The 24,889-nt window shown below is 40.6% G+C and overlaps 1 protein-coding gene across 2 annotated transcripts; it reads left to right on the plus strand.

The window, feature by feature from the left end:
- The first annotated feature begins 222 nt into the window (after nt 1-222).
- On the plus strand, nt 223-23,372 carry pla2r1 (phospholipase A2 receptor 1). 2 transcript variants are annotated; one of them, XM_008404456.2, is made up of 30 exons: nt 223-876; nt 3,880-4,260; nt 4,340-4,513; nt 5,030-5,194; nt 5,289-5,402; nt 5,512-5,661; nt 5,938-6,132; nt 7,504-7,667; nt 7,747-7,857; nt 9,119-9,231; nt 9,322-9,491; nt 9,568-9,773; nt 10,338-10,483; nt 10,904-10,988; nt 11,102-11,237; nt 11,336-11,371; nt 13,036-13,196; nt 13,918-13,982; nt 16,157-16,257; nt 16,338-16,474; nt 17,578-17,695; nt 17,815-17,954; nt 18,112-18,250; nt 18,756-18,991; nt 19,751-19,934; nt 20,033-20,167; nt 21,442-21,564; nt 21,639-21,815; nt 22,202-22,237; nt 22,445-23,372. In XM_008404456.2, exons 1-30 carry the CDS (start codon nt 726-728, stop codon nt 22,660-22,662), a joined length of 4,467 nt encoding a protein of 1,488 aa, XP_008402678.1. In that variant the 5' UTR covers nt 223-725; the 3' UTR covers nt 22,663-23,372. The 2 variants fall into 2 exon arrangements, with proteins under 2 accessions (XP_008402678.1, XP_008402677.1); XM_008404455.2 differs by having other exon boundaries at nt 224-876; nt 18,109-18,250.
- The last annotated feature ends 1,517 nt before the right edge of the window (nt 23,373-24,889 follow it).

The raw sequence follows: 24,889 nt of genomic DNA on the forward strand, positions 1-24,889 counted from the left end.
CTCAAATTGCAGGAAACCGTCTAGAAGCACAAGCTTGTGTCATGAAGCTCAAAGAACAAAAATGATGCAACTTTTTGTAGCTTGAGTTTAAATAATTTTGTTACAAAAATGTTATGTTGAAAGGAGTCCCCTTTTATTTTTGGCTTACTTTGCCGAATCGTGTCTACATAAATTATATCCTTGAAATGTTCTCATATAATACTTTAAGAGATCTTGAAATGTAAATATTAATTTTATTCCGTCCTTTCATTTACTTTTCGATGTCACGAATGGTTCTCTTTGGGATACCTATAGAACATTTCTCTGCCATTTTTGCAACCCCCTCACGAGCGTTCCCCGTATTGCTGTTGGGAAACCATCAAAGAAAAGTCTTTAACACCTCGGCGGATGTTCCCAGTACGTTCGCCCTATATTTATGGACTTTTTGTCTTTTGGGAGTAAAAAAGTCGACTGGCCGTGTCCCAGTGAAAACACAGCAGAGCGGCAGGAATGCAGCGCTCGGACCCGGGCGGCAGCGGCAGCAGCAGCAGCTCCTCCGTCAGACGTGACGTCGCTGCTGGTTCCCCGCAGAAAAACTTCACTCCGGAGAAAGTTTTCTAGAAGGGAGAGACAGAAGGGGGGGGGGGAGGAAAAAAAAAAAAAAAAGAAAGCAGCGAGCCCGAAAATACGCGGAGCCCCGGAATGTGCAGACGCTCGGCTCTCCAACATTTCAGCCATCTGTCGAAATGTTTCTGCGATCCTGTCGATGTATGGACTCGGTCGCTGCTCTTGTGGCGCTTATTTATTTAACTGTGTTGTTGTTGTCGAGAAGCTCCCTGTGTAACAGCGAGGAGGACGATGAGGTCCTGGGGGAAAACCAGCTCGCCGAATTCTACAGTAAGTTATTATCCATCCTCCAGCTGCAGACCGCTTGTCTTTCTTTCATAGCCCTGCGTGGTACGTCCAGGCTGCACAGATTAATTGCAGGCAGAATATTTTATAACTGCGCTGCTTCATGTTAAGGTCGGGTAGGATGTGTGTTCTCGCTGCTGTGTTGTGTGTGACTAAAAATACCGCTGTCTTTAGACCTTCCTCCTTTCCTGTAGTGGTTCTTTGATTGCAGTCATGAGAGCCACAGAAGGTCCAGCTTCAAACAAACAAGTCAAGTTTATTTGTGTAGCACATTTTGAGTAACAAGGCAGTTCAGAGAACGTTTACATCATAAGAACATCACACAGTCACCAATTATGAAACATGCAATAAAACATTACGTTTTGTAAAATCATCAAGCAAATACACATCAACGTTCAACTTACTTCTAATCAAAGGCAACTCTGAGCAAGTTGGTTTGTAGCTCTGATTTAAAGGAACTTGGTGTTGCAGCTTTTATTTTTTTGCCTGAGAAAACTAATGAAAACGTACAAGACCTTCGGAAAAAATGATGTGACATACAGCACAGGAAAAGCTGAAACGTTTGACCTGTGAATAATTAAAACTTATAATGTTATTTGGTTACTTTACTCAAGTAAAGAGTAATTGTATTAATGATGCAACTAAAAGATTCAATGATTAATCCGCCAGAGGTTGGGATTGACCTATATCTGATTAATGGGAATGGTCCGGTACTTGGTAAAAACTCACATAAGTTGTCTGTGGTTCATTTTACGTAGGTTGTCGGAAAATACCTATCAGTTCAGTACTAAATAAAATCACTACTTCTGTTTCATTAGTGACAAAATGTACCAAACGAACTAGGAATTTGTTCTAATGTCAGTCTTTGAATTCATTAGCTGTCTGCATGCACTTTCATGCACTGTCTTTGAATTTAAAAGTCAGAAATCGTTATTGGCTAGAGAAAGTTTGATCAGTGCAACCTTCTCAGTTAAACACAGTTAAAGCAACTCATGATTTCTAAACTATTTTAGTTAACTTAAGTAAAAGTGAGGAGTGGACTATCATTCTCTTAAACTCTCCAGGTTTCCCTTTTGCAAAACACCCGATTCAAATGACTCGCCAAAGGTACGGCCTAATTTAAAGATGTAGTAGCAGAGTCAACACTAGCACCCACTGACCTGTCACAGGTCAGTGGGTGGTTCTAAGAGGACCAGAATTGGGCACTAAATTGAATGAAAGGTCAAAAAAGCAGTACCAAAATAGCTGCCTTCGGACCTCCTGGCAGAACAGGTCCAATTGTGTTTCCTCAAGAATCCCATTCAATCCAAGTGCAAGCAGTTTCATGCAAAAAGAAGAAGAAGAAAAAAACCAAATATTTGAGGCAGAGGCATGAAAGTAGCTGGGCTAATTTAGGTGCAGTGGAAAAATGCTCTAAGCTCTGACAGGCACTTTAAATTATTTTCAACCTTTTTTTTCCATCTGAAGCTGCTAAAGAGAAAAGCACACCATCACTTGTTTATTTACATTTTTTTCTTTCATAGGACAATTATGACGTGTGTAACTTTGGAATTTGCTAAACTGAGTAATTTGGGGTTTCTGCAGGTTTTTGAGGACACTTAAACTGTTACTTTAAAATCGTCTTAAAAGGAAGAACCTTTATATTTAAGTGAAACAGCACAAATAAGTCTGCATGGCCAAAACCGGTTACATTATACTATACACTATATACTATACATATACATTATACTTAAACAGCTTTTGTAATAACTGGTATCCTGGAGTCTCAAGCTGCTGCTTTGGGATACCTTTAGAAAATTTCTCTGCGCCATTTTTGCAAACCCCTCACGAGCATTCCTCGTATTGCTGTTACGGGTGGACTATACACTGTGCTTTAGAAATTAAGACAAATGAAGCCCCAAACAGTTGAATGAGACACTTTTTTTTTGCTTTATGTGCTACAACTCCAGATCACATTGGTTTCTATGATTGCAGTTCTAATTTGCAAAGTGCAATAGAAACAACTTTCTGAGAGAGTGGGGGAAGGGGGGAATCCTATTCCTTTATTTAAGTTGTTAAATATTTTGCATTTTTGGTCATCACTTCCACAAAATTGATGATTTCAACTGCACCACAATTCGTCTCTGTTTTGGCACTAATTTATGGGATTTTTGAAAATGTTGCATCTTTTACTTCAGCTTAACAGTGAAGTGTGACAATTTCCAATGTGCAGTTTTATTTTCATCCACTATAAAATCCCACTTCAGGACATATTTAATTATGTACATTGTATTTTGCTGCATCGTAGTTCTTCCCAGTGAAAATAGAGCAAGGACGTCTGGACACTGAAAATAGTTTTGGTCATGCAGACATTTGATTGATACCTTTCTCTGCTTGCCGAACACTCCTTTTAAAACCAATAATTTTTTGGTGTGCTGTGGTGGCACAGGGGTTAAGCACAACCAATGTATGGGTTGTGCTTAACCTATACATGGCCGACTAAGGCGGCATTGAGGACTAAGGCCTCAACGCCGCTGTCGCAGGTTCAATTCCCAGCCTGGCAACCTTTGCCGCATGTCTTTCTCCATATTTCATTAGCAACTTTCCTGTCAATTAATTATCAAATAAAGGCCACTAGAGCCAATAAAACCTTTTAAAAAACAATAACTTTTCAGTACACAAACAAGTTAAAGGTTTATTTTCACCTACAACCGTGTAGTCTTCGGTATGCAGTCGTGACAAGAAGGAAGTTAGAATTTCTCCTCATTCTTTCATTAACTTCCTTATATAATTGGCACACATCCCTTTTTTTCTGGTTTCAGCATGTATTTACACAGTAACTTGTGGAGGAATTGTTTGCTCACAATTTTATATTCCTCTTGTGAAAAAATGTTTCTGTCTTGGTGACAGAGTTTTGAGGCCCAAAAAAACCCAAGTTTGCCTGTTGTACTGCTGCATGTTTCTCCCCAACAATCCACGTGCGAGTATCTCTGCTCCCTCTCCTTCCAGGAAAAGGTTTCTTCATCCTGGAGAGCGTTACGCTGAAGCGCTGCGCGACGGTGAACGGCTCCAATGTGGTGCTGGACGATTGCGAGCGTCCCACACGCCGCGTGCTGTGGAAGTGGGTCTCTAGGCACCGACTCTTCAACTTAGGCTCCAGCATGTGCCTGGGCCTTAACACTTCGGACGCAACGCAGCCATTGGGCATGTTTGAGTGCGACGCTACTCATCTAGTGCTGTGGTGGCGTTGCCACGGAAACATGCTCTATGGGGCGTCAGAGTGGAAGGTGACGGTTTCTGGACGTTTGGTGGTGGTAAAAAAGAACATTTACCACGAGTGGCAAAGGCACAACACTCCCAAAGAAGGCCCCTGCTCACATCCATATGAAGGTGAATTAATTGTTGATCAAGCTATAGAAATACAAGGTTCTGCCCATGTCATTTCTAATTTGTTATGTTTGATTTGTAGAAATCCACACTCTTTTGGGAAATGCACACGGATATTCTTGTGTTTTTCCTTTTAATTACAACAACAAGTGGTACGCTGAGTGTACAACTGAGGGACGGGAGGATAAGCTTCACTGGTGTGCCACTACTGATCGCTACGACCAGTCTGAAAGATGGGGCTTCTGTCCAGTTAAAGGTAACATGAGTCCAGCTAACAAACACTGTCATGATTGCACAAAGGCAAGCAGAGTCATAGGCAGTTTGTCTATTTGTCTGAAAACAAATAGTCAAGCTTTGGTTTAAGGGTGGGGAAGCATGGAGTTAAAATGAGCCTAATAGATTGCCTACATGGGAAAATGAATATACTGAACCAGTAGTGCCTAGCCAGGCCCCGAGAGCCGTCAGCATTCATCTTTTGGATTCATCTCTGCTCCGCCACAGCTGAATCAAATGGCCAAATTCCCTTATCAGCACTTCGTTCTACCCTGCAGAGCCCTGATGACAAGTCATTCATAGTAGCGTAGGAGAACTGGACTTTGCCAATCCATGAACTAGACCAATCACAAAAGGAAGTAGTAAAGTTCAATAAATAACATTTATACACCCAAAACGCAGGTGAAAACAGTGACAGACACTTGAGGATGAAATGCACAAAACTGAGAACCAGTCACTCTAACTCAGCTACTAAGTATCTAATTTTACCAACTTTTAGCTTCCAGTTGCGATCATTTCTGGGAGTCGAACCAGGAGCTCAGCGCGTGCTACCAGTTCAACCTGTACACCATCCTCACCTGGAGCCAGGCGCTGGCCACCTGCCGCGCTCAAGGAGGGGATCTGTTGAGCATCACCAGCCTGGCTGAGCACAGGTATATCCGAGGTGGGCATCGCATAGGAAACGTTTGCTGAAGCTTATGCTGTTTAGGTGTTTTTTTTAACAGTTTTCGCTCCTATTGGGGTTATGTTTCGGTTAGATCGACTGGCAAATGTTGGTGCGATGGTGTGGATTGGACTGAACCACCTTAAGGACGGGTACGGATGGAAATGGTCCGATGGTGCTCCCTTGTCACTGGTGAATTTTACTACAGGTATTGCTTATTTAAAAAGAATCTGTGAACAAAATCTGCTGCTCAAATTGCTTGTCCTCCCAACTTTGTGTGGGATAACATTTGGCTCAACATTTGTTCTGCCCTTCAGCTCTAGCCGCTGGTCCGCTAGAGACTAACATGCCGTGCGGAGTGTACAACTCTGCCTATGGAGCCCAGTGGCAGAGTCTCTCCTGCGAGTCCGCCCTGCCTTACATCTGCAAGAAGACACCGAACAACACCGGCACAGTCGAGCCACTAGGTGAGATTCTGGTAAATCACAAGAGACAGACGCAAGTCATTAAAGAGGGTGGGAGCTGTCCTTCTTTTTCTCGTGGCAGGTATGAGTCTTAAGAGCAGGGATTACTCATAAGGCATGCTTTTATACGTGTTGTTGCTTTTGGTTTAGTCCAGGTCCCTCCCCATGTGCAGTACAGCTGGATAGGAAACTTTTGACCGTACCCTGTGTTTCTGGTCCATCTTGTTCTGGTCGTCTTGGTTCATTTCTCGCACATATTGGTTCTTCTCCCTTTTTCAGAGAACTGGCAGTACATCCCTACCGAGTGCGCTGATGGCTGGTGGCCTCATAATGGCTTTTGCTACCATGTGCTGGCTGAAAAAGAGTCTGGAAGCTGGAAGGAGTCGTCCCGAGTCTGTGGCTCTCTGGGGGCAAAGCTCATCAGTCTCCGTTCCTTGTCAGAGGTGGAGATGCTGCTTAACCTGCTGGCTAACCGTAAGAGCGTCAGACAACAGACTTGCTGTATTTTATCAGATAACATTTGTGTTTCTAAATGTTTAAGGTCTCTGGTTAAAGCCAAGGAATCATGATTATCTTTCACTTTTTTGTCATTTTAATGGCTGTCTTGAGAAAAACCTCTGTTGATCTTTATGAAGGACCCTTTGAAAAACATTTAGCAGACTTTGACTGCTTTATTTAATATTGTCCTGAATGTGACAATATTGCTATTATTTTATGAAATATACTCAGTAATAACAATAATAAAAATGAAAAATAACATAGATAAACACATTTTCCAAAAATAAAACAGTATTTTAGTTCCAAGGAACAATTGGCATGTAGTAGATGATCAAATGAAAGACTATGCTTCTCTCTAAAACTCCTGCTAGATTTACATTGGATTCTTTTCTTTTTCTTGAACACATAATACTTAATCATATACTCATTTTGTGATTTTTTATAATGGTCAGCCATAAAAAGTTTATGGAAATTGGGTAAACATAAAATTGCATGGGAGCCTGGCTTCTTCAAGTCAAGCCTGTAGAAATTAGGATACAATTACCAGGTATTTAGCTGTACTGTAAGTCATGGCTACTCATGCATCATAATTAGCTAAAATGAAAATGTCAGAGTAGTTTATGGACAGGTGGTTTTTGGTGCACAAAAAATAAAAGGCACTCGTGGAGAGGTTTCAAAAAGAGCGTATAGCTATACATATAGAAATAAATTCATACAAAATACAAATATAAACTTTTATTTTGTGGTAGAAAACCACCAAATTTAGCAAATAATGAATTAAGCAAACACTTATTAGACTCCAACTCTGTATTTATTTTTTTACTAGCCATTCCTGTTTTAGGTTAGTCAGGATTATTAAAATTATTGTATTTGATAAATTTAACAGAAATAAAACATACATTTTCTGAGTTCTTTTTAAAATTCTTATTTGGTAGAATTCCCATTAAAACAGTATGATCGTGGTCAAACACTGTGGCGATCCTTCAGCCAGCTTCACACAACAGTTTGTTATATTTTGTCACACACACATCTTAAGCTTCTGTCTTGGCACTGAGAGCAGGGATTTGTGTTGACCACTCCAGAACAATGCCTTTGTTGTCCTTATACCATTGGGTAACAATTTTGCCATTGTGTTTAGGGCCATTGTCCTTTGTGAAGATATATATTTTGTATTTATTTTGTTTTTTTAATTCTTCCACAGTGAGTGGCCCTTCAGAGCATGTAGATACAAAGTATCTCACCAGCTTCCGCCTGGATCTTCACAGGCCCATTTTTCTGTCTGATGTCGCAGTTCATTTTGAACTGCTGTTGGTATTTGAATTTTTCTTGTTTTCTCGTGTTCGGCAGATTCCAGCGAAGTCACAGAGGTCTGGATTGGTTTGTGGAAGCAGGGGTCATCGCCAGGTGTAGAGTGGTCGGATGGTTCACCAGTAGCTCTGACTCTCTGGGACCAGTATCAGCCTGTGCCCAACCTGACAGATTCGACACTTTGCGTCAAAATGGAAACAGAGGTGAGACGCGGCGTTTTAAGACATAGCTATGCAGTTTGCTGCTGCCCTTATCAGATTTTAAGTCTTCCCTCTGTCACAGAAAGGTAACTGGCTCTTGACCCCGTGTGATGAGCAACACCCTGCTGTATGCAGAAGAGAAAGCCAGAGTCCAGTTCAGCACAGAGGAACCTGGGATGAAGGATGCCCTGCGGTAGGAGCCTGAATGCACAACTTACCCTTCAGCATGTAGTTACCTGCTGTGTGTTTGGGAGCAAAACAGGTGGAGTCATTGATGGCACACTGTAACCTGGGCTCAAATTAGTGGTGAAGGACGCATGGTTCATTACATGGTTACACAACATTCACACTTAAGTTGCTGAACGTCTTCCAAAGTTTACAGAAGATGTTTAAAAATCCCAAAAAAGAATAATTCAAGTTATCTTCGTTTCTTTCTTTCCTTCTCTACTCTAAAAATACAGCCCTGAATTTCTTATGTAGATGAAATATTTCAAAGAAAAATTGTTTATTTTAAAAACTATCTATTATGAAAAAAGGGGGGGGGGGTGGAGGGGGGTTGTGTACAAGGTGGATTGGCTGTACTGTGTGCCGGGACACGCACCACAAAGAGCCACACACCCATTACAGCTCGACTTTTAGTCCAACAAGTTGCCCCTTCAGAAGCACAAAGAGCTGATTCACCCGCCCGCTGACGTATTGTCTGGCATTCACGGTTCTCCCTGACTCTGTTTACAAGAATATCAGTCTCCTGAGTCATCAGGCTACTTGGTTCGAAAGGAACACAAAGCCAAAAAATTACCCAAAGGGCACAATATCAACCGTCGTGCACGAGCAGTCTCTGTTGATTCCTGCCTGACGTACTCCAAGCAAAGCTCTGTCTTCTCTGCGTCGTTTGTGTTGCGGAAAGTTGAGGCTCAGAAATGTGTCTTTGTGCAGATGTGAGGGTGAGCCTCTGGATCCCATAAGGCAGCTGCGGTTTGAGGCTTTAATGGGGGTTAAATAGGAAAATTCACACCATGTCTCTAAACAGCCTCTCTTCTGCACCACACACTTTTAAATAATGCTGTTGCTCAAGATTACTCAAAGGCACATAGGAGGAATTGAATTGAATCGAATTGAATCAATTTTTTACCCACACATACCTACATACAAGATCAGAAAATATGGTTGTAGGTTCTTGTTTTTCAAGAAAAACTCTCGTCCTGGTTGCAATTCATAAAACTTGAAATTAGCATCTTTATTAGCTTCCTGAGATAGAAAGTCTCAATGTTCTAGAGCTGTATCACTTATTGTACTTCCAATAAGGAAGTACAATAAGTGTACTTATTTGTTAGTGTACTTAACAAATAAGTACACTAACAATACTTATTTGTTAGTGTATATATTTTTCAAAGCATTTTGAAATTCTGTTATTTGATTGATTTTTTATTTTTATTTCCTGATTATTCTTCTAGGGTTGGAAGAGACACGGTCACTCCTGTTACACAGTAACTAGTCATGAGCAGACGTTTGAAGACGCGGCTTTGGGATATTACTGCATGGCTTCTCTCCTCACTGTGGAGAACAGGTGATTCATTAAGCCAGTGGTTTATGTTAACAAAACTACTTTTTTTTTTAAGTCTGTCTCAAGCCTCTTCTCTCATCCTTACTGCGGCAGGTTTGAGCAGGCTTTCGTCAACAGTCTGCTGAGCGCGAATGGAACCAACAGCAGCATGAACTACTGGATCGGCCTTAAGGACCAGGAGAAGAAGGGGGAGTACAGATGGCTTCCTCACAACGGCTCCTCTCTGCCTCTCACCTTCTCAAACTGGAACAAGCATCAGCCTGGTACAGACCGGTTAATAAAACACCGGTTTAGATATCAGTGAATCCTTAACCTTCCCTTACTTTCCCTTTCATCCAGTCAGTGCTGGTGGCTGTGTCGTCATGTCTGGAGGTCCTGCTTTGGGTCACTGGGAGGTGAAAGACTGCAAATCCCACAAGGCTTCGTCGGTGTGCAAGATGAGCAGCGGCCACAGTGATGCTGGCCTACCAGAGCGCCACATTGATGCTTACGCCCCCTGTCCTCCAGGCTGGGAATCACACTCTGGACTGCTCCACTGTTTTAAGGTATAAAATTCAATTATTTTGTTTTTTTTCATCTGTGAGTGTAGCTGGCACTTATTTTCATAAAGTGCTATTTTATCAGTTTCCAGATAAGATAGTATGATCACAAAATGCAGAGACTCTCCTTTACATATTCAATAAGAAAATTCATTAAATGCATGTTAGAAATAATCAGGCACAAAAAGGCTGATATACCATTTTCATTTGAAAAACTTTGCTTTTAAAGTGAAAAGCAAAGCTTGCCCCCCTGTGTGTTATTTGTTATTGCCCATTAGGTTATAGATATATAATTTTTAAACAAACGTTTTCTCTGCTGAAAAGTAACAAGCTGGTTTTGTTAGGGAGGTGTTTAAGGAGGGAAACGGAGGTAATAAGAATATACCAATGCTTCAGGGGACAAACGTACAGAATTGGCATCGAACTCAGGGATGCAATGTACCTGCACTTCCTTGTCGTATATTTTTTTCGCATTTTAAAGGCACACACAGAACCTATGCTAAAACACTGACATAATGTTCGGTATTTCCCCAGTTGAAGCGCAGCTGACCTGATGTGTGGCTTTTCTAGGTGTTCCACGATGAGAAAGTCTTGATGAAGCGCTCCTGGGTGGAAGCAGACTTCTTCTGCCAAGCCCTCGGGGCTCAGCTGGCCAGCTTCCAGCACTACGAGGAGCAGGTGTTTGTTAAGCACCTGCTCAGCACCATGTTTGAAGGGTTAGTATCGCCCCTTGAGGCTCAGTGGTGCAGAACTGTTGTTGTGAGGATTAAAATATGCATTTTTTTTCTCTAGCTTTGAAACACAGTAAAAGCAGATTCCCCTTTTTGGGTGCTACACTCCTACATACACAAATTGGGTATTTTTCTTTTCTTCCAATTTTAAGGGATTATATGAGAACAGAAAAAAAAACAGGTTTCTAAACTTTCATAACAAAGTTGACAACTTAATTATACAAAAAGTACCATGTATTAATATTAATAAGGCATTTTATTGCTATGAAATTAATGACTTCTCTGATAGGAGCCAGTGTTGTATGTTGATGTGTGCAGTTTTTTTTCAAAAGGGAAACCAGTCTCATGTAGCGTTAAATTTCCATGTGCTTGTTTTCCCTTTCTCCCCTGTGTATTATTTTGTAGAACAGAGGGCCGCTGGTTCTGGGTTGGTTTAAATAAGAGAGACCCCGACCACCCTGGAGCCTGGGAGTGGTCCGACGGCTCTCCAGTAAGAACACAGAGATGTTTGCCGCAGCTCGCAGAAAGCCTGTCTGGGCTGTAATATGTAGAAAACGGACAGTTTTTACAGCTTTTATACCAGCCAGGCCAATCTTTGTGCAGATAGTGACGTCTTTCATTGAAGATAAGAACGAGGAGGATGACAGGAGGGACTGCGCTGTGTACAGCGACTTGACTAACAACATGATGCCACGGCCTTGTGATGCCAAACATGAGTGGATCTGCAAGCTGTCCAGAGGTAAACGTGCTCACACTTTTTCCCCTCCACGCCATTGGCATCATATATAAACACACATTTTTGCCGCCTGGTTTAGTAAACGTTGTTTCGCACTGCAGGTGATAAGCTGAAGAAGCCTTACTGGTACACTGAACGTGAGTAAAAAGATTTTTGTTTGGGACTTTAGATGAATTTCACAATTGATTGCCACTAGATGTCACACTAGAGCGTCCGGATGTAAGATAAGAAAACATCTGTAGCTGAAAACTGACTTAGAGCCACTAATGCAGCATCTAGATATTCGTGTTTCTGTTTGCTTAAACAGAAGAGGTTCCTACATTTCTGCACCACCACAGTGACGTTGGTTTTCAATGAATCCATCATCTTTGTAGGACAACAACTTGCGTTCCTCAAGGAGCTCATTTCTGAAATGATGCATTACGTCAATAAATAGCAAGATTGTTACAATAATGGTGATTTGACTATTTCGAACATGATAGTAGTATAAAATTATGCACAGGAACAAGGAATGCAAAAGACACATATTTTTGTATCACAGTAATCTTGACATGCCCGAAAAGGAGTAGGAAGACGCAAGAAACTTATGAACCCCATAAACTCATACAATGATGATGATAATAATAATAATAGTAATAACAGATTTCATTTCTAATTGCCTTTAAATCAAGCACTACAAAAACAAAATAAACAATTACAATGGATAACATTTATTTAATAAATGAATAAATAAAAGAGATTAAAACAAATATGCAAGAAAGTGAACCAAAGATCAGCTACAAAGAATTGTCTTATTGAGACCTTTATTGAAAGGATTGTGATGCCCTCAGAGTGTCAGGCAGAAGGCAGCAGTTTGGTTTTGGGTGTGTGGAAAAGGCTTGAGCGAGTTGTTTTTTGTGGGTTAAGCAGTTCTTTGAGATAAGTGGAGGCATTTCCATAGTTGCATTGGCATGTGAGGAAGGAAATCTTTAATTCAAACCTGGTGGAAATGGGAAGCTGGTGGAGAGAGAGGAGGATGGAAGTACTTTGGTCACGTTTGTTCACTCTCATCAGGAGCTAAATGCAGAGTTATACTAGAGCCTCTGCAGGTTCTTGCTAGGAATAGTCCAGTCTGGAGAAGACAGAGGCATGGACCAGTTCTTCTGCATCAGAGATGGAGAGAGTGGGATGGATTTTTGGAGGAGTGGCGTGACTGGGTCTTTAAGACGGAGGGGACATGGCCAGATTGGAGAGAATGGTTTACAACAAAGGTGATCAGGGGTTTTCACCAGTGAGCCGATGTCAGGAAGGTGGAGGGTTTCGTCTTTCTGATTAGGTTTTGCACTTATTCTGCTGAAATCACCGGGGAACAGTTTAGAGATTCGGAGATGGCAGATGTAGGAAGAACAGCTTGGGAGAGAGGACCAGAGAGAGAGTGGAGCGAATGTGGGCAATCAGATTGTAGAGCTGTGTTCATTCAATACGATGCAGTTTATAATAAACCATCTAGGGAAGTCTGTGATTTTTTTGAGAGTACATTGAGAAAAATGGTAAGAAATGAAAGAGGATGGGACAGCTAGGATTTTTCACAGCTCATCTCGTCATTGCGTTAATGATCACAAATATTGCGTATTACTTTAATAGAGTCTACCTGGTGCAACTTATGACCTCAGAGTGTTTTGAGTAAGTTTAAGTAAATCCTTTGGTCGTCAGGTAAAGACCTTCGATCATAAATTAATCAGCAATGATAATAGTGAACTAACTTGTCACTTGTATTTTGTTCTCTGGAGACATCTTCTCTCTGTGTTTCCTCCCCCCACAGAGAGCCAGGCCTGGGTGTTTTACCGAGGAGCCGAGTACTTGCTGGCTAATCAACCCTACAACTGGCATGCAGTCTCTTTGGCTTGTCAGATGATGGGAGCCCACCTGCTATCCATTCACTCCAGGGAAGAGTCACAATTCATCAAGGAGCGCTTACAACGGGTTTGTCATCGGCCTTGTTCACACACTGATTAGCATCGACAAGATGCCACTTGTAAATATCTTTAAAGCTGTATTTATACTCATTATTGTACAATATTCCAATGCCTTGTTAGCATTTTATTTTCACTTTGAGTGAACTACATAAAAGAAGTAGTTCACTTTGCAAGTTTGAAGTAATTCTCCTAAGCGCCTAAAGTAAAGCAACGTTCGACACCTATTCAGTCTTTCATCAACGAATACCAATAATCCAAACAAACATTGATGCTTTATCTCTCTGAAAACAAACACAGTCAGCCTCTGTCTAATCAGAGAGGTTTGCCGCCACTCAATGGCACTGCCAAGCCATTATTCAGTTCATGCTCTCATTGGAAAATCAACAAGCGTGCAGACAATAACACTCGTTTCTCTCGCGAGCTCCAGTGTTTTCAGAAACACATCGACGAGCTCTTACATGCGGACACTTAAATGCTCGAGTGCCCAAACAGGACGGGTAAGAATAAAGCTTTCTGTTGGCAGCAGCCTATTGGATCAGACTAAAGACGCCTCTTGTGGCTCTGAGGCTTGTGAGGGGATAGTGGAAACAAAACAGGGTGGTGAAAGAAGTGAATCAGGGACCATGGAGTGTGCCTGAATGGCTGCCCGTGATCTTTCATGCGTGTGAGAAGGGCTTGCTATTGTGGAGTGTAAGTAAAGTTTTTGCTAATCCCTGCTCCTTTCACAGTTCTCCCTGGGACACACCGACTGGTGGATTGGCCTTTCCTTTGGCCCACCTGGAGAGGAGGTCAGGTGTGTGAGTATTTAAATCTGTTGAATGGATTTAATATAGAAATCTGTGTAGAAAATGGAATTTTGTTTTTCATGTAACCAGAGATATAGTTTGCATTTGTTTTGAAGGTGAATTGCACTTGATTGCTTAGAATCTGAGCTCGCTCAGTATGGCAGCTGGGCAAATCAAACATCTCAAGCTTGCAGGAATCAACTATTTATTTGCATTTCTAATAGCCTAGATGGCATTAGATCATCATTCCTAGAATCGAGTTATAGTTTCCAAGAAAAAATCAAACACTCCAACCAGCAACAGCAAGTCACACCTCTGGTATTTTGTTGGCTGGAAATTGAAAAATGTGTAAATCTATGTAATATGTCAGGCTGATCACCCTGTTAGAAAGATAAAATGCTAACTCCCACTGATAATGATCCTTCAAGTAGTTTTCCTAAGACTTGCCATACTTTTGTTTATTAGTCAGAGATCAAAATGTTCAAGATAGGAACTTGAAAATGACCCATCTTGAAATTCTGAACTCTCCAACTTGAAAGTTCACAACGCCTGAGGAACTTTCAAGTTGGAAAGCTGGATGTCCCAGAGGGCCTTGATTCAATATGCAGAATGACAGCCATATGCCTGTTGCAGAATAAACCCTTTGTGTGAGCTTCTTTAACACACTAAACCAAAGGAATGCAAAGTGATGCAAACCTCTGCTGTGAACATGTTCCCTCAGTGATTCAATGCATGAAATTGAGATAAATGCATCGTTATAAGCTTGTGTTGCGAATACTAGTTGGCACCGCGTCGGATAGCGTACCCAGCCAGGTTTTCCGACTCACAATTAACACACATTCAGCTTGAGTGTAGCATTTTTCAAAGAAAGAAAGAAAGAAAGAAAGAAAGAAAGAAAGAAAGGAAGAAAGGAAGAAAGGAAGAAAAGACCAAGAGGCCCAAAGCAAATCAACATGCTCGGAAAAGTTTCAAAGAAAGACAACTATTCAGCAAGGAGAGAGGCTCAGCTAAAAGAAGAAAAAAAAAACAAGTGCAAGGGAAGAAAAACAACCAAAAAAACCCATCCAGGATAAATCAAAGAACAATGGGGATAAAAAAGTGAAGAAAAAAAACCTATAAGTTTTACTAATCTCCTCTGTGTTAAAATTTCACAACTAAGTAGAGAAGTGCTGTGGCAACACAAGATTTTGTATTTTCCTCCAGTGAGTATCAGTTGGGTAGGAAAAAATATACATATTTCTACATTTTATTCCTTACGCCATTACATAAATATTCTTCTATCCTTTCTTCCTTCTCAACTTTTCTTTCCTTTCTATCTCTCCTTGCATCCTCCTATGTTACACCAATAAGACAATAACTATAAGACCTTTTAGTTTACTTCCTCATGTCCTTTCTTGTGGTCTCCCTCCACTCCTTTATTGTGTCTTTCCTTCTGTCTATCTTTGTGTCCATCTTCCTCCCTTTTCCCTTCAATATATCCTTCCTTTCTTTATTTCCTTCCTTGCTTCCTGCTTCGCATCTTTCATATTTAAAGCCTGCACTGTCATGATTAATAGTCTTGGCGTTGATGAGGAATGATGTTTATTAAAAAGGACAGACAGGGAGCCAGGGAACAAACAGAAACTGGGTAGCATGAGACAACGAAAGAGACCAGCAAGAAGTGAGTTGAGAGAGAGTGGGTTAAATACTCGGCGCTTGGTTGCTAAACAATGAACCGATGCTAATTAGAAACAGGATGCAGCTGAAAGAAGAGAGCCAAACGGAGGCCGAGAGGGAGAGATATAGATAGAATAGGAGCAAGGAGTAAACAAACTGGGAAACAGACAAAATACACATTTAAAGGGATAAAGAATAACTAAATACAAGCCGTAAACAACAAACGTGATCTCGTGTAAGCCATAAGCAACAACTAAGAAAAGACTGGTCAAAAGCAACAGACAGAAAACTATGACTGATAATGAATAAACAAGGGAGTAAATAATACAAACACTGAAAAAATGTAAACAACCTGCAATCCTGACATGCACACAAAACATCTCCTGTCAATTGTGTCAAAAGCAGTGATGTAAAACCCAGATTCAATAAACAAGTCACTGACAGCATAATTAAGATCAGAAAATCAACCCCTGTAAAGATTTTCTTTGCTTGAACCAATATCGGTGCTATTTTCTCTTTTCTCCAGGTGGAGCGACAAAACAGAGATAGATTTTCAGAACTGGGCTGATGGCGGTTTAAACAGTGACCTGAAAAAAAGCGGGACGTGTCTCTCCGTGTCTTCAACAGGTAAACGCGGGCAGACAAACGGTGCCCATTCATATTTAAATGGCAGTGGCCAGTGGTGAAGTTTCACTCGGATGTTGCAGGGAAGTGGTCGGTAAAGAAATGCAGCGAACTTCACGGCTACGTGTGCAAGAGAAGGACGGTGTCTGTGGTGGAGACTCCCCAGGAGCCACACTACATTGGAGCGTGTCCAGAGAAGTGGCTCTACTTTGGACACAAGGTACAAATTAGCGCTCGTACAACTAGTGCCAAAAAAGATCAGGTTGTTTTTACCATTGTTTGTATCCTCCCGAGTCAAGTGAGGACATCTTGTCTGACAGCTGAAGCTTGGTTTAATGTTGGTCGTGAACCAGGACAAAGTTCTCCCAAACACAGTAGCAAATATGCTACAAAATGTCTGTTGAAACAAACAAAAGAGAAAGAATCAAAGTCCTGCAATGACTCAGACCTCAGCCTGATTGAAATGCTGTGCAGAAACAAATGTCTGCAAATCCCAAAGGACTCAACCAATGCCGTGAATGGAATGTGCCAAAATTCCTCCACAACGAGCGCCCGATAAAGTCTTAGAGAAAACTATTTTTCTAATTCGTTCTTGCATAACTTTTGAGTCAACAAGTGGACCTATTTCTGTATACTTTTATTATAATCTGGCTTAATCTTTGCATAATGAGTGATAACATGGTAGAATCTGCTGCCGTTTTGTGTGCGCACGAGATGCAATTTAAATAATTTCACAATCTTGTCATTTTTTATTATTGCTTGAAAGACTAAGCTCTACACAGGATTGGATGGGGACTTTCCTTTTTCTACCACTGTTTCTATAACAAAACTAAGAACGAACTGCACTCCCACAGACCTGAAACCATCGGCAGGTTCTTTGCTGCCTTTAAGGTCGAAGCAGGATGTTCGTGTTTGCAATTTCTGAGTGATGTTGTCAACACGAGAATAAACCAGCTGGTCCTTGTCATAGCATTTGTTTGTTTTTTCTTTGCTCAGATCAAATGTTTCCCTAAAGTCCCATTTGGGAAATGCAGTGAGTAAAAACTCAAGATTATACAGCATCAGTCATTTTGAAAAGGAGGGGGAAGTGGTTGTGGCTTTGGTTGCTCTTCACCCCTTTAACATAATGCTAAAAGAGGAAGAGATGTCGGTGTAGATACATCATTACTACGTGATGTGTTATTGCTTCCTCTCAAACATTAACAAAGATGTTTGGCCAGAATATCTTTGTATCTTTGACCTTTTTAACTTCACATCCTTGAGTGCTCTGAGAGTACTGGTTAGTCTTACTGTTTTGTGTGGGATTAATATTTGTATTGGCAGTGCCTCCTGCTTCACCTTCCTGGCAGTCCAAACGAAGGGAAGAGTTGGAAAGACGCCCAGTCCATCTGCTCTTTGTTTCAAGGCTCCCTGGTTGCCATAGAAGATGAGATTGAACAAGGTAGAGGCAGCGTGAACTCTACGATGTCTCCTTTCTACAAAAACCATCAGTGCTGCTTTGTTTTCCTTCTCAAAGTCTGTTTTATTTATTTGTTTATTTATTTTTTCTGATTTCTGCAGCCTACATCACCATGCTGCTCCCGGGCAGCTCGGTAGGTGTGTGGATCGGTCTGCGAGATGAGGACACGATGAAATGGACCAATGGGAAACCAGTCAGCTACACCAACTGGTCTCCAGTTGAACCAAAGAGTTATCCTACTGTAAGCCCCAGAGTTTGGTGAAGTTTGTTTTTATCAAACTAAGTAAATTAGCATGTAATACAGACGAGCATGTGCACACGAACTAACATGTGGATCATACGTATTGGGAAGTCAGGAGGCCATAGCTTTGTGACACTTTGCGTTGACCTCTCAGCAGGATGACTGGCTCAGTGGGGCTGCCGATGAACCGCTCTGCACGGTTTTGTCAAACAACCACAATTTCCACCTCACTGGGAAATGGTATGATGAGAAGTGCAGCGAGAACGGGTATGGCTTTGTTTGTCAAAAACCTCAAGGTAAGACTGAGTATGTATCTCTCTGGGTTTTTTTTAATTTCTCTCTCATCAGTCCGTCATCGTTTCTCTGAGCTTGTGTGCTTTCTTTCTTTTGTTGTTTGACCGCTTGACCTTACAGATTTGCAGCGTACGACTCATTCTAGTATTGATGTAACCTCAACCAAACTATTTGACTTAATGCAGAATCTACCACCAGGATCTGTATAATTAATAACAGATAGTAGGAAGTTAGCATCTTTATAGCTCATCTGAAAACCAGACTGTAACCAGACTGTCTTCCAAGACTGTACCTTGGAAGACCCCAAGTTTCACCTGGGAGACTTTCAGTAATGACTCCAGGAAATCGATGTTTAGTTTTCCAAATCAGATCGGTGCATGAAATCCCAAACATATCCTAGAACACGCTTTGTTCCAAACATTAACACAGTGAAATAATCATTCTGATACATATTACCAGTGTTTCTGGCACCATGTCCAAAGTACCTTTTTTTTTTTCTGGTTGCAGACACATCCAAACCCCCCACCCACTCCTATCACCACCCTCTTCCTGACAATATTGAGTACAGGAGCAGCACCTACAAGGTTGTGTCTGGCAACATGAGTTGGTACGACGCGATGCACATGTGCATAGAAAATGATTCTGAGCTAGTGAGCATTACAGATGCCTACCACCAGGCTTTCCTTACTGTCCTTGTCAACAGATTGGACGGCCCACATTGGATTGGACTGTACAGTCAAGACGTGCGTACCTTTTGTTTTGCTTTGCTTTGTGAATGTCTGCTGTGTGACACTGTGGATATGTGAGTCGGTGTCAACTCTGCTTTGGACTTACTCTGCTGCACCGCACTCATGATTAGGTTTTAATAGTGCCTGAGTGTGTGAGTGCAAGCGAGGAAAACTTAATTCAAAGGAAAAAAATATATAGCTTTAACCCAAATCTTCCTATAAGAGAATGTTACCCACTCGTCTGATTTGCAAAGTATTATGGGAAATCCCAAATGATTCCATAAATGGACATCTAGCCACAGCTAAACACAACCTGTTTTGTTCAGTTTGTTTTTCATAGTTTCTCTTGTCTCTTGCGAATCTCAGGGGCTGTACTATGTGTACATTATGCAGGCATGTACTTTCCCACTTAAAAGTCAGAGAATTAACATTTGGAGTTAGTCATTGCTCAGCCTTCATGGGCTGACTTTGGAAAAAGAGAGAAATAAACAAAGGAAGTGAGAAAGTTCCCCATAAATCACCTTCTCTGTTCTTTCGCCTGGTTGCACACGTGTTAATACAGGAACTACGAACTAACCATAGCACTTTGGTCGTATCACTGCCTTTTGCCATGTTACTTATTATGCCATAAGCAATAAAGATAAAAAATAAACTTCAAATACAAACATGTCTTGGTAGAAAAATAACCAAAACCTGATTTGAAAATCTCAATAAAATCCTGTTTTGCTCGTGGAGCTTTCTGACAAACATGCTGGTGACTGTGAATCCTTCCAGAGTGGCATCAATTACAAGTGGTCAGACGGCAGTGACACAGTGTACACGCACTGGGACGCAGCTGATGATGACGATGATGACTTTGTGACTGGAGAGTGTGTGTACATTGACGTGAACGGAGGCTGGCGGAGAGCAGACTGTGAGACTCCGTTGCCAGGAGCGCTGTGTCACGTTCCCCTGCCCAGTCAGTACCGTTTTTGTGATGAAGCGTGAAAACACCCGAACACTCAACGCTATCTGTAATCAGACGGGTAAAATCACACTCACTTCTTCCTCTCACAGACAGTAAACCATTTGTCTCGTACGAGATGTCCTGTCCGCACACCTGGGTGAAGTTTGGACAAGGCTGCTACGACTTTGAGCCGGTGGTTGAGAAACTCACATTTGAAGAGTCAAGAACCCGCTGCAAACAGAAAGGTGAGTTTTCACAAGATGAGACTTCAGTTGCTTGTGTCACTATTAATCCAGTGCAGCCAGGAAATACAACTATTTCACTAAATAAAATTAAAATCACCCTCCTCTGTATGTGAAAAAGATCAAGCTGATTTGAAATACGACATCGTGTTGCAAAGACAGAACAGTACAATTTTAAAAAGCAGCAATCGCAACCAGAAAAAAAAGTTTGTTAGTTATCAAATGTTTTTGTATAGGACATTAGGCCTTATGAATGAACAACAGTCATCTGATTAGGCAATAAGTTTTCTTTTGAAAATCAACTGAAATTATCTTCACCTACCGTTGCTTGCGGTTTCATTTCACAAACAGTTGCAATAAAACTGCATTTCTATATCAGAAAGTGTATTCAACATTAAGCACCAACACTAAAATTACACTTAAAAGCAAAACATATGTTATTACTCCCTGTAAACCTGCAATTATGCACGTTCTGTCTTACAGAGATAGTATTTAATATTTAATCAATGTCCACTTAGCTTGACTTATTTTAGCCTAGCTCGACTAGTTCCTAGCTCCAAAGCATTATACAAAACACCAATTTTCTGTTGGTCATATTGACCAACAGAAAATTTGTGGCACATAGACAAACTTAGATCAGCTCTATTTCAAAGTCTGTTACTCTTGGACTTGTCAAATGAGTAATGGAGGATTCCCATTTATTCCCATTTATCAGATAAATGTGGATTCTTTAAAGTGCCTTTTGAGAACTTTTGTACTTTTATTTGGTTTTTGTTTCTTTTTAATGTTTTGTTTGACATTTTAGACACAGTCCAAGAACCACATAACCAGTAAAGCCAGAACTTAAAGATGTCTAGACTTGATGAAACAGATAGTAAAATTAATCCTGGTTTCGCCTCATCAACTTCTTGGATGGTGGTTTTATGGTCGTCTTATTTTAATATTTTACTACTCTTTGTTATGTTTAACATTTGCGAGGCTTTGTTGCGACTTTGCATAAAGTGTTACATAAATAAGGTTGACATTCAGATTAACAACTGATCCATCAGTTTTTTAATTTTAACTTTTTTTTACAAAGTGTAGTTTTGATTTGTCATTGGAATATATGCATAACTCACAGTTTTGTGTAGAAATTATGTTGAGTATTTTTGTGATAGGTACAACAACCTCGAATCCTGCTCAAATAAAACATTAAGTCTAATCAAGCATAAAACAGAAACCCGAGCTCGTCTTCATAATTGAAGTTGGGACTTGGTTGTCCCTCTCTCACCCTGCAGTCAACACCTCAGACATCCTGACCATCGAAAGTGAGACAGAGAACCGCTTTGTTCTGGAGCAGCTGTGGTCATCTGGGTCCCTTCACCGCACTATTTGGTTGGGGATGTACTTCAATATTGACAGTAAGAATTCCCGACTCACGTTCAAGCAATGAATAACAATCAAATTTCTGTAAACTGTGAAACTTTGCTTCCAGCTGATTCGATGGCCTGGGTTGATGGTTCACCCAAAGACTACACCAACTGGGCAGATAAAGGCCCAGACACCAAACAGCTCACCGCAGACACCTGTGTTACCACCAGGGTGATGGATGGCGTGTGGCGTCTATCGACATGCGGAGGGCAGCTCGGCTTCATCTGCAAAACTGTCTCAGGTAGACAAGGACACCTTGTGAAGGGGCGGTCGGATGATAATCTTTGGGTTAGCACACGGAAACTGAAACCAATAACAATATTTACTGGACAAAAGTAAATTTTAGATGAATTTCCATATGAGCAATTCAGTACGTGAGTGTGAAAATTAATGTTTGTAATTGCCAATATCACAGAAACAAACCTTTTGATGGATGCTACTTTGTGTATTCTAACAATGTGCTTGTGATTGTTAGTGTCTGTTTCTGAAGGACACATTCCACTGAAGATTTGCCACAATGTATAATTTATTTATTAATTTATTTTTGGCATGCAGTTAGCTGTCCTGAATGCCAAAGATGATTTATGATGCAATGTACTAAGCTTCAGTGTGTTTCGTCTTTTGCAGATGTAGCCTCTGAGGTGGAGGTGGAACCCCTTAATGGTAAACTGTTATAAAAACTGACTTTGAAAACAGTACTTAGACATATTTATTAGAGTTAGTCCAATAAACACCAGCACACAGGGAACAATGTATGCTAGTCATACCGAGTTAATTATTTTCAGATTGTTAGCCAAAAACATTTTGATTATTTCTGAGTTCTGGGTATGAGTTGCCTCACCTTGATCTAAAACATAATGTTTCTTGCAGGTTTGCATCATGGCATCATCCCTGCTGCAGTGGTGGTGGCAGTATTGATCTTCGCTCTGCTGGCAGGGGCGATGTGGCTCCTGTACAAGAGAAACCCGGCTCGCTTCCGTGGCTTCCCCTCGCTTGGCAGCGCCTATTACAGACAGACCAACTCCCAGGCAACAGAATCAGATGGAAATGTTCTGATTACAGACCTGGAGGCTCATTCAGGGGAATAGCACCCAGGGACTTTGGCAATTTGTTAGCCTTTGTTTGTATCTCAGCATTTTCCTGTCTGGCGTGTCGGCCAGGTGAAATCTTAAAGCCGCGACACAAACTCCTCGGCTCCTCGGGGCTGAGATGATGACAGTGGATGTGTTTGAAGGATCCTGTTGACTCTCTGATTCAGTTTTATTTAAAGCATTCAGCCGGGGCTAAAGTGGGAGTCAATCCCTTCTGCAGACAAGGAGACACAGTATTTGAATTAATGCTTGAACTAAGATCAGATTATTTGAAATAATGAGGATAGCAGGGAACGTGAAGTTTAGAAGGTTAACAAAACTGCATGCAATTCATTCCGTTTATTTGGGAACAGTTCAGTGCAGAAAATGATTGATTTCAACGATTTGAAAAGAGTGAAGGAAAATTTCATATTTTCACACAAAAAAACATAATATTACTTACCTGTTTCTGTAAATGATGCATTCAGGAGCATCTGGATTTGCTGGATCTGTACATGTGGAACATCAAAGTTGTCAGTATTACTTTTTTATTTACCATACATGTTATTTTGTTTGTACACATTCTGTATATTGACTTTTGAAGGTTTTTTTTAGTGCTAGCAATGTCCTGTTTTCATTCCAAGTTTTGTGTTCTGAAGCAAATTTTAAAAATGCATTTTGTATAGTTTTATTTGCATTTAATTAAATTGAGGCGAGATTAAACCGTTTATCAGTGTCGTTTTATACAATGCGGGGTTATAGAAGGTCTGCGAAATAAACGACATCCATCTGGAACCTTCTGCAAGCTTACCACTCTAGTTTTAGGTGATAGGTTATGTATTTTTCAAGTGGGCTTGTAAATATGAAAGATAATGCTACCATGTCTAAAGAAGTTGATTGGCGAGACTGTTTCATTCATTTTTAAATAGATTTATGTGTACTATTTGCATAAGAAATATCCTATATACCTGATTACATGTTGAACCAGTGCTGCATTTTTAACTTTTGTCAAATAATTACTCAGCAGTGATTTCAGTAAAACACACTCAGTCATTAGAGTGTTATATGTCTGCTGTCAGTGAAGTGCAGCCTTAGAATCATCAGCAATATTTGACATCTAAATGCAGAGTGTTTAATAATTCACAAGAGCTGCAGAAAAATCTGTGTGCAAACAGGAGGGAGAGTTGTGTGACGCAAAATGTTGGGACTTCCTGTTCAGTTTGCGTGTGATTAAAATATGCTTGTGTATAATACAGAGATAAGAAGTCTGGGTGTGTCCACTGACAAGTGTGGACACCGGAAGTTCGGTAATTTCAGAATTAAAGTGTTACAAAAGAATTTCTTACAGAAGTGTGGGTAAAGACGTGAAAGCAAACAAATGTCAGAGCAAACATTTCTTTCTGTCTTTATATCTAAGAGCTACACATTCTGTCATCCGTATTAGGTACTCATTGAAAAACAAACTGTAAAGAAAAAAAATTGATAAGTACAGACAGAAACATTTTGTACACGTTCAATAGCATCAGCAAAAGAAAAGAGTATAGTATATAAATTATCAAGAGCAAATACACCAGTGAAAGGTGTCAGATGACCAGGGGCGGATCTAGAAAAATATGGGGTGGCAAGAGGGGGACAAGGATTTTTTCAGGGGTGGCAGCATATGCCAGTGTGTGTGTGTGTGTGTGTATATATATAACGTCTCATTCTCACATTTAGCTTACACAGACCTAACATTGGACTTAATTTACTTGTAAAATATTTTTAACTTGCATCGTTTCAAATTGAGCTTCATGAAGCACTGAGGATTACATATAATTTCTTAATATTGTATAGTTAATTATTTTTATGTCTTTCATACTATATGTATTACTGGATTGGACAGCGCCTATTAGTCGCTATGTGATTCATTGAGTTATGTCCAGAAAACCATTTTATCCCAATGCAGGACGAGCAGAAATCTGTCACAAAAATATTCGTAGCGCCATCATTTGTTATCAGATATATCTATTAAATACGACTTAAACTAAAGAGGAGGAAACTGATGTTTGATCAGTTCTCCGTGATACAAATCTATAAACAATTGCGTTTCTGTTAGTTCTGTCAAGATGCAAGAAGGGGCACATTTCTCTCACAATAAAGCTGATAAACAGGTGAAGAACCAAACACCACTTCTATTCTGCCTTTTCTCGCTCTGTGTCGGCTTTTACGCGGACCCATTACCGATCAGGGGAATCGACACCAAAAA

This window comes from Poecilia reticulata, linkage group LG3 (genome assembly GCF_000633615.1).
Source record: "Poecilia reticulata strain Guanapo linkage group LG3, Guppy_female_1.0+MT, whole genome shotgun sequence".
NCBI classification, from domain to species: Eukaryota; Metazoa; Chordata; class Actinopteri; order Cyprinodontiformes; family Poeciliidae; genus Poecilia; species Poecilia reticulata.

Coding starts and splice junctions, on each gene's coding strand:
- pla2r1 (XM_008404455.2), top strand. CDS start 726: ATGTTTCTGCGATCCTGTCGATGTATGGACTCGGTCGCTGCTCTTGTG. Junction 5,403..5,511: donor ACTGGTGAATTTTACTACAG/GTATTGCTTATT, acceptor TCTGCCCTTCAG/CTCTAGCCGCTGGTCCGCTA. Junction 19,935..20,032: donor GTGTCACGTTCCCCTGCCCA/GTCAGTACCGTT, acceptor TTCCTCTCACAG/ACAGTAAACCATTTGTCTCG.